Here is a 10,664-nt window from a genome sequence, read left to right on the forward strand (position 1 = left end):
CTGGTGTATCATAATCTTTCTGGTTATTATTTGGACCGAATTTTTTTAATTACCATTTTAATTATTGCTAAACTATTGGTTAGATTGTCGCCGGTCTCCTAATATATAATCTACTATAAAAATCTTTCATGTCACCAATTTATTTAATTATTGATTAATAATTACTTCCCTAAAATTTTAAATGAAAATTGCAGATTTTTTTGGGAAAACTCGGATTTTCCGAGGAAAATTTTTGTTGAAGGAAATAGGAAAAGAAGAATGTGTGTGTACTATGTACGCACGTAAGAAGATATTCTTCTATTATATAATAGGTAATTTAAACGAAGTAAATATACTTAAAAGGTTATTTGTATTTTATTTAAAAATCAAACTAACTTTCTTATCTACCACTTTCAAAAAATTTTTATTAAAACAACCAAAAATAAAAAAAAAATATGAATCGCCCGGGAATTGAACCCGCAACCTTCCAATCTCAGTGCTAACGCATTTCTAACTACTCCATCGAGGCGCTAGAGATAGACATGTAAGTTTCGGATATAATTACACAACACGGCGACATATAGTGTAAAAATGTTATGCTTACATAATATTTTAATAATCCAAAAACACAAGAATTATAATAAATAATACATTTCCTAAAACCACTAATATATTCTTTTAATGACTTATTTGCACGGTTACAGATACATACATACCTATCTTGAAAGATTAGCAATGAACTACATACTGTCAGAACTACATACTGTCAGTGTGCGCAGGCGCGCGGTAAATGTACAATTTTACCCTCAATCGATTCGTCGCTAAAGAAGAATATCTTCAAAAAACTTTGTGCAGAACTAAATTACGGTGAATTTTTATTTGAGTGTTTTTGGTTTAAAGGAAAAATCTTAGGAGTTACAGAGCACTAATTGAAAAAAGAAGATTTAGGAGTGCTAATTTGTTTATAACTCAAATAACACACTTTCTGCGGACTTGTCATACCCCATATTACTAATATATGCAATCTTAAGATTCGATTTTAGCAATAAAATAGCTGGTAAACAACTTTTCCCAAAAATGACATTTTTTCGATAATCTGCCCAGACTATCAACAAACGTTGCGGTGGTTGCATAGCCAATAAATCCAATAAACAGGAGGACCAACCCAAATTCTGAGCAGTGTCAACATGATAAGGTTAATATCCCCAGTTGTAACTAATATCGAAATTAATAAGAATCGCTATAAATTGCAACTGTCATGGCGGAGTCGAAATTAAATTGCGACGTCGAAATGAATTAGAATCAGGCCCCTGTTCTGTTCCTTGCTTTGTTCTTCCAGTGGGTAATCTTAAGTGTTTTCAGATCTTGTTCCATGTATCTAAGTTTGGGTCTTCTCTTTGACCTTCTCCCTACTGGTGTCTGTCTCATTATTTTTTTTTGGTGTTTCAGTTTCCAACATCCATTCAACATGGCCCATCCAAAATATAATAATATTTTTTACATGTGAAAAATTGAACAATAAACTTGAAACATAGTTTTTACAGTTTCTTTGCAATTTGTTATAATTCACAAAAACGGAGAATGTGAGTGTTGTAGTTAGACCCCTCATATATTTTCTTTTATTAAAAAACAAATTCTTATAATTTGGTCTTTATTTTAGGTGCTCCACAGGATAGTACAATGCAAGTTGCAGTTACCAAACTGTTAAATTCTCCCAAAGTAGATTTGAAAACTGGTGAAACTCCATATGAATGTGCAATTTGTAGTAAGCTGTTTACTAGAAAGGGTAATTTAAAGGTGCATATGAGTATTCACACTGGTGAAAAACCTTATGAATGTGAAATTTGTAGTAAGCTATTTACTACAAAAAGTAATTTAAAGATGCATTTTAAAATTCACAGTGGTGAAAAACCTTATAAATGTGAAATTTGTATAAAGCATTTTACTGAAAAAGGTGATTTAAAGCGCCATATGACAATTCACAGTGGTGAAAGACCTTATAAATGTGAAATTTGTAGTAAGCAGTTTACTCAATTTAGTAATTTAAATACTCATAAAAGATTTCACACTGGTGACAAACCTTATAAATGTGAAATTTGTAGTAAGCATTTTACTGAAAAAGGTAGTTTAAAGAAGCATACAAGAATTCACAGTGGTGAAAAACATTATGAATGTGAAATTTGTAGTAAGCGGTTTACTGTAAAAAGTAATTTATACACACATATGAAATTTCACACTGGTGAAACACCTTATAAATGTGAAATTTGTAGTAAACATTTTACTGAAAAAGGTATTTTAAAGATGCATATGAGAATTCACAGTGGTGACAAACCTTATAAATGTGAAATTTGTAGTAAGCATTTTACTGAAAAAGGTAGTTTAAAGAAGCATACAAGAATTCACAGTGGTGAAAAACCTTATAAATGTGAAATTTGTAGTAAGCAGTTTACGCAAAGTAGTAATTTAAATATTCATAAACGATTTCACACTGGTGAAAAACCTTTTGAATGTGAAATTTGTACTAAGCAATTTTATAAACGAGGTGATTTAAAGGGTCATATGAGAATTCACACTGGTGAAACACCTTATAAATGTGAAATTTGTAGTAAGCAGTTTGGCCATCTAAGTGGTTTCAAGTATCATATGAAAGTTCACACTGGTGAAAAACCTTATAAATGTGAAATTTGTTGTAAGCTGTTTACTCAAAAAGGTGATTTAAAGAGTCATATGAGAATTCACACTAGTGAAACACCTTATAAATGTGAAATTGAAAAGTATGAAAGTTCACACTGGTGAAAAACCTTATAAATGTGAAATTTGTGGTAAGCTGTTTACTCAAAAAGGTGATTTAAAGTGTCATATGAGAATTCACATTAGTGAAACACCTTATAAATGTGAAATTTGTAGTAAGCAGTTTGGTCATCTAAGTTATCATATGAAAGTTCACACGGGTGAAAAACCTTATAAATGTGAAATTTGTAGTAAGCATTTTACTGAAAAAGGTAGTTTAAAGAAGCATACAAGAATTCACAGTGGTGAAAAACATTATGAATGTGAAAATTGTAGTAAGCGGTTTACTGTAAAAAGTAATTTATACACACATTATGAAATTTCACACTGGTGAAACACCTTATAAATGTGAAATTTGTAGTAAACATTTTACTGAAAAAGGTATTTTAAAGATTCATATGAGAATTCACATTGGTGAAAAACCTTATAAATGTGAAATTTGTAGTAAGCAGTTTACGCAAATTAGTAATTTAAATATTCATAAACGATTTCACACTGGTGAAAAACCTTTTGAATGTGAAATTTGTACTAAGCAATTTTATAAACGAGGTGATTAAGGGTCATATGAGAATTCACACTGGTGAAACACCTTATAAATGTGAAATTTGTAGTAAGCAGTTTACTCAAAAAGTTAATTTAAGGGTGCATACAAGAATTCACACTGGTGAATCACCTTATAAATGTGAAATTTGTAGTAAGCAGTTTGCTGAAAAATCAACTTTAAATCAGCATATGAGAGTCCACACTTGAGATAGACCTTCATCATCATCGGTGACCGCTGACAGCCCATGGAGGGCCATGGTCGCCCGTTGTGGTTTCTATAGAGAAATTCACACCGAAATTGCAGTACGGTCAAGATAGGCAATAAGTTTCTTATGGAGAATACACGCACAGGGTTGTCGGTCTTTGTCAGTTCTTGATTGCTCTCTCAAGAGCGTCGCACAGGACCGGCTTGGATAAAATGCATCGCTCGGCAGTACGAGTATAATATTTTATATTATGTATACAGTAGAATAAAAAACTATTGTAAAAGTTGTAATAATTGAATACTGTAAATGTTTTTTAATGTTTTGTACTTGCAGTAGCGGTTCTTTTATATAAAATGCTCGAAAATTTTCGAGATACATTTTTTAAATCTGAGATATTAAAAGCAGCGCGTGCTTTTAAATATCAATAATATTTAACACTAACTTGACCACTGATCTTTTCAAACCCCTTCAAATATCACATAATAAACAAAATTTTTATATTAAACCCGTAGCAAATGTTAAATATCTAAGAGTTTTTATAGATACACATCTAAAATGGGACTTTCACATTAAATATATCATTAAAAAGCTACAGTTTATCCTGTATAAGTTTAAACATCTTAAAAAACACATACCTAATATATACCTTCGCACACTACAGGGTGTAACAAAAATACAGGTCATAAATTAAAGTACATATTCTGGGACCAAAAATAGTTCGAATGAACCTAACTTACCTTAGTACAAATATGCACATAAAAAAAGTTACAGCCCTTTGAAGTTACAAAATGAAAATCGATTTTCTCGAATATATCGAAAACTATTAGAGGTTTTTTATTGAAAATAGGCATGTGGCATTCTTATGACATGAACATCTTAAAGAAAAACTGTAGTGAAATTTGTGCACCCCCTAAAAATTTGATGGGATTTTGTTCCCTTAAACCCCCCCAAACTTTTGTGTACGTGCCAATTAATTTATTATTGTGGTATCATTAGTTAAACTTAATATTTTCAACTTAGTATTTTTTCGATAAGGCAGTTTTTATCGAGATGCGGCTTCTTTTTTAATACGTTTACATACAAAATTTATGGGGGTTTTGTGCCTTTAAACCCCCCAAATGTTTGTGTACGTTCCGATTAAACTATTACTGCGGTACCATTAGTTAAACACAGTCTTTTTAAAACTTTTTTGCCTCTTTGTATTTTTTCGATAAGGCACCGTTTATCGAGATGTGGCTTCTTTTTAATATGATTCAAAATATACCTAAAAATGTAAATCATAAATAAATTTTCATATAATTACAAAGTGTCCATAATCGTACTTAACCATATACAAATATGTGGTGGATTTGACAAATATTCAAAATATCTCGATAAAAACTGATTTTTCGAAAAAGTACCAAGAGGCAAAAAAGTTTTTAAAACATTGTGTTTAACTAATGGTACTATAATAATAATTAAATTGGAACGTATACAAGAGTTTGGGGGGGTTTAAAGGAACAAAACCCCTATAAAATTTTTGAGGGGTTTCCAAATTCCACTAAAATTTTGTCTTAAAATACTACTGCCGTAATAAGGCCACATGTCCATTTTCAATAAAAAAGCTATAGTAGTTTTCGATATATTGGGAAAAATCGATTTTCATTTTTTAACTTCAAAGGGCTGTAACTTTTTTTATGTGCACATTTGTACAAAGGTAAGTTAGGTTCAATCGAACTATTTTTGGTCCCAGAATATGTGAATAAATTTATGACCTGTATTTTTGTTACACCCTGTATATTACGGACTAGTAGAAAGTCATCTCCGTTATGGTATACTGGCTTGGGGAAGCGCCCTGAAAACACACATTCTCCCACTAGAAATCATACAAAGAAGATTTCTGAAAATTATTATGTCTAAACCATACACCTACTCTACAGATAGATTATACAGTATGTCCCTGTAAGTTGTATCCATATGGAAAACTTTTTTGTTATTAATTTTACGAAAAAAAGGTATTCTTCATAAAAAGCTCTGCATGGTCCAAAACCTAAGATTTAACCATCAAATATTAAATTTTTTGAATATTATACGAGGTATGTCAAAAAGTTTGAATTTCACTCAAAAGTAAAGTAGCTTTATTTTTCACAATATTGAAAATTCCTATTAGGAAAAGTTGTTTGGAATTAAAAACTATATTCTAGTATGCAATTACATCCTTCTAATTGAAAAAAAAATTTTGAAAAATTATGGATAACATTATTTCCAGTTATTTAAATTCAGATAACTCTTTTTTTTATTAATTTTACGAAAAAAAGTGATTCTTAATAAAAAGTTCTGCATGGTCTAAAACCTAAAATACAATCATCGTATGTCAAATTTTATCAATTTTATACGAGGTATGTCAAAAAATATTAATTTCGCTCAGGAGTAAAATACGTTTATTTTTCACAATATCGAAAATTGTTATTATGAAAAGTTATTTAAAATTAAAAACTATGTTTCAGTATGTAATTACATCCTTCTAATTGAAATATTCTGAACTATAAAGGTACTTTACTTTTGATCTAAATTTATCTTTTTTGACATACCTCCTATAAAATTGATAAAATTTGATATAAGATGGTTGTATTTTAGGTTTTAGACCAGCCAGAACTTTTTATTAAGAATCACTTTTTTCGTAAAATTAATAATAAAAGAGTTATCCATAATTAAAAAAAAATTATTCAATTAGAAGGATGTAATTGCATATTAGAATATAGTTTTTAATAACAAAGAACTTTTCACTCTTGAGTGAAATTCAAACTTTTTGACATACCTCGTATAATATTCAAAAAATTTGATATTTGATGATTATTATTATTATTGTTATTATTTTAGTTATTATTTTAGTATTGTGGTTTTATAGTGCAGTCCCTGAAGGTTTTCGCCTCAGATTTCATTGAACCTCCATCTATTTTCATGGAAATTGGTGAGTAGTTAGAGAATACCTCAAGGAACAAAGGTGACATAATGTCAACTTGCGCTTTTACCCTGGGGGTGGATGTCACCCCTTCTCTCGGAGGTGAAAATTATTTTATTAAAAATAATACCATAAATCGATAGGGGGACAAATTCTAAGCAAAATTTGTTATATAAAGTTATTAATATAAATCAATACTTTTTAACTTATTACAAATCAAAAATTTTATTTTTTCGTAAAAAATGTATGTTTTTAAAGCTGTTTTTCACGTATAACTCAAAAACTATAAGCTTTTACAAAAAAGTTATTATTACCAAATTTGTAGATAATAAAAAATTGATTACACTCAATATTTAAAAAACTAAACTAATGTTACTTGAAAGTGAGTTAAGGGTAATTGAATGTATATTTTTTCCGACGAGTACTCAAATCTAAGTATTCAAGCTTAAATAACGGGAAAACGATGCATTTTATAAAATATACCTTCTATGCACTTCTCAAAGTACTTCGGAATACATATCAAATGAGCTCCAGAAGAAGTTAATAGCATCAACATTAAACAAGTTATGATGAAAATAAGAGAACCCTTTCGAATTCTTTAGGAAAAAGTGAAAAATAAAACATACGCCATTTCCACAAAAATTAAAATTTATAGTAATCGTTACACGGATTTCTTTAATTAGTATAAGTAATGATTTCAACAATTTTGACCGGTTTAGAACGCATATTTTTGAAAAAAAAAAGATATAATTTAAGAAAATCAGAATTTTTAAAACTATTGTAATTTTCATTTTCTTTTGATAACAACTCCAAAAATACTCAATATGCGTAAAAAATGATACACAACTAAATTTTAGTGTTTTTTTATACCAAATATCTTACCGTTTTTACTATTTCTCTAGGGTAAAAAATAACCGAGATAGAAACGTTTAAAGCTTAAATTTTGCTGTGAGAACCATGTAACCGAGACCATTTAACGTTTTATTTTTAAAAAAGTAAGGAGTTTAGAAATATAAATTCGACGTAATTCGACGTAATAGCCCTTGTAATTGACTTTCAAATCAATCAAAAATTATTTTGATTGATAAAAAGTTTATTTGTACCTGTATCTATATACAGGTACCTACTGTATTTAGATACGGTGTACACATCTTTAATTTAAAAAAGGAATAAAGTTTTGTTCCCTACTTTTTTACTTTTCTACTTCATCAAAAAACCTTCTGCAATATACTCATTTGGTTTACAAAATTATTCACTAATTCATGGGTTGAATAAGCGACGTATTTTTGACAAAACATACAATTATAGTAGTCATACCAACAATTATTATAGTAGTCAATCCATGCGATCGATCGGCGTTAGCACAAAGCAATGCCGAGATCCTGTCCTTGTTGTTTTTCCTTCTAGAATTCGATTTTTCAAATTTTTTTGCATTCAAATTTTTTTTACATTTGATCTGATTTTTGTCCGTTATATCCGAAGTCCGGTAAATAGAGGTCCGTTCTATCGAGGTTTTACTGTAATAACTTTTTTTGTACAAATCTATAGTTTTTTTTGAGTTATTTATGAAAAATCGGTTAAAACAAGCATTTTTCTCACGAAAAATTAAAATCTTTGATGTTTAATAACTCGAAATGTTTTGATTTATTTTAATAACCTTATATGACAAATTTTGCTTAGAATTTGTCCCTTTCTCGAATTATGGGGTTATTTTTAATAAAATAATTTTCACCCCCAGGGTAAAAGCGCAAGTTATCACCATGTCACCTTTGTTCCATGAGATATCCTCTAAGGGGCCATTCAAGTATTACGTAACGCAGGTTGGGGGGGGGGGGGGTCAAAAATCTTCAAAAATTGCGTTAGGTAATACGTGAACGCCCTATTACCATACGTTAGGTAGGTGGGAGTGGGGGGGGGTCAAATATCTTCAAAAATCACGTTACGTATTACTTGAACGCCCCCTAACCACTCACCAATTTTCATGCAAATCGAAATCGGAGGTAATAGCTCATATCCACCTTCAGTGACTGCACTATTTAGTGGTGAGCAAATGTTTTAATTTATTTTATTGTTATTTTTAATTATTGCAGTTGCTCTGTGTTTATGAATGTATGTAATGTTGGAATTAATTTTTGAATTGCAACGATTTTTAAAAGTGCGAAAAATAAAAGTTTTAAACCCAAATGCTGTGTTTCCGTTCTGCCAACCTTAGTTGACCACCCCTGTATTTACCTATAGAAGCTGTTCAAGAATTACGTAAAGCATTATAGCTTATAAGGGTCTTTGCTTTGCCTATTTTTGATGGCATGGGAAGGGGGTGTAGATATTGATTACGTCAGCAGTAGTTCAAATTGTAAAATGTAGAAACAAAATGCTGTCGTCCAAAAAGTGGCCTATTTAGATTCTTAGACAAAAGGTTTCTTAGTCCACGTCAGGCTCCACGAATTAACGTATTTTATTGTTTTTTTTTTGACATTGCGTTTCTTTAAATTTTTACTACTTCAATAGTTTTCTAGTTGTATTTTGAGAACATTTTGTTGTTGATTTTGTGTAGTTTTTAGTTGTAGAAGTACTTGCAACCACTTTATTTAGTTTTAAACAGTAAATAAATAAAGATAAGTGATTATTTTCGAAAGTTGTTGGCAGACAATACCAGATGTTGTTTGTAGGTACCCTTTTACTTATTTAGCATTATTATAGGAAATTTTATAAGTTTATTATTAAATTTAACCATTTTTTTTGTCTCTCAAATCATAACTTATTTAGATCAGTGGTTTTCTGCCTAAAATGTAGCACTGATGGTAACCAATAAAACTGAACTTTATCATGATTATTTCGCATTACACACTTCAAAACACAACAGAAATGAAGCATATCGATTATTCCAGTAAAAATGTTGAATTAATCCTTGTACAAAACCAAATTACAAATAAATGCAACTAAAATGATCTAAAGCCAAGGGCGGATTCAGGGCCGAGAATTTAAAAAAATATAAATTTAAATATTTGCAGTTCAAATGTTTTTAGTTTCAAACACATATATAGGTATGTATAAAACAGGAGATTAATATGTTTTATGAACTAGAATTGAACAAAATCAGTAACGAAAGCTTCAAGAATGACAGGATATTTTGCAAATCAAAATGTTAATAATTTTACAAAGTGTCAATTTTTAGAACGACCTTGGCAGCCATCAAAATCTTATCAATTTCCATATTCTGTACACATAAAGAATAGAAAAGAAATGAAGCATTACTTGGGTCACCAGCTCTTAGAACAAAGGAATTGGTTGGTACTTTCGCACAGTCAAAGGGGATTGTTTTACAAGTATTGCGTTCTATTTTTATAACGAAAAATATGGTCATAATAAAGGGATGATGGCCTTAAGCCTTGCAACGAAACCTTTAACATGTTTCGCCAAACTCATAGTCAAAGACGGAGCCATACAAACCCATGAAAAAACATCATACACAAGGATTGCGTTCAGGTTGGGCTGGATATTCTACAAAGTTATCGCAACCCACAAAAGTCAGTCATTAACCAGATAGACTCTCAGGGGTCTAAACAGATACAAGAAAATAGAGAAAGACCAATAGTAGCATCTATAGTATTCTTAGGTCGACAAAATATTTCTCTAAGAGGCCATCGTGATGATAGCCTTCTGCTTCTAGACAAAGATGCTGGACCTAGCAATGAGAGGAATTGTTAAGGTTTAAACTCGCATCAGAAGGTAAGACTCTTAAACAACACCTATCCACAGCATCTTCCCGAGCAACATACATTAGTAGCACCAGTCAAAATCAATTGATAACATGTTGTGGTACAGAAATAATTGAACAAATAATGAATCAGGTTCAAAGTGCAAATTATTACTCTGTAATATTTGACGAAATGATCGACGTATCCCACGTGGAACAGCCTTCTCTAAATTTGAAATACATTCACAATAACAACATTCGTGAAGACTGTCAAGTTCATTGACGCTTATGAGAATATAAAAATAATTAGTGAAAATCATCTATAAAGAGGGGAAGAACAAGGCCTGACAGTAGAAGCATGGGGAAAAATAGTATTAAACTTGTTGAAAGAACTGCACATGGATCCGAAGAAATGTGTAAGAATCGGTACTTTAATAATACTTTAATAACTATAAGTTTTGAATGTCTCTATGGTACTCAAAAGTGTGTGAAAAGTGCCTTAACACTC

The 10,664-nt window shown here is 30.3% G+C and overlaps 1 protein-coding gene across 1 annotated transcript in view; it reads left to right on the forward strand.

Annotated features, from left to right (window-relative positions):
* LOC126886328 (zinc finger protein 208-like) overlaps positions 1–10,664 on the forward strand; it is a 118,609-nt gene that overhangs the window by 47,578 nt on the left and 60,367 nt on the right. Inside the window, exon 5 of the mRNA XM_050653201.1 lies at positions 1,640–2,773. Within this exon, the coding sequence (XP_050509158.1) occupies positions 1,640–2,773 (1,134 nt within the window). The remainder of the gene's footprint in view (positions 1–1,639; positions 2,774–10,664) is intronic.

The sequence above is a fragment of the Diabrotica virgifera genome, chromosome 6, assembly GCF_917563875.1.
Source record: "Diabrotica virgifera virgifera chromosome 6, PGI_DIABVI_V3a".
Taxonomy (NCBI): domain Eukaryota; kingdom Metazoa; phylum Arthropoda; class Insecta; order Coleoptera; family Chrysomelidae; genus Diabrotica; species Diabrotica virgifera.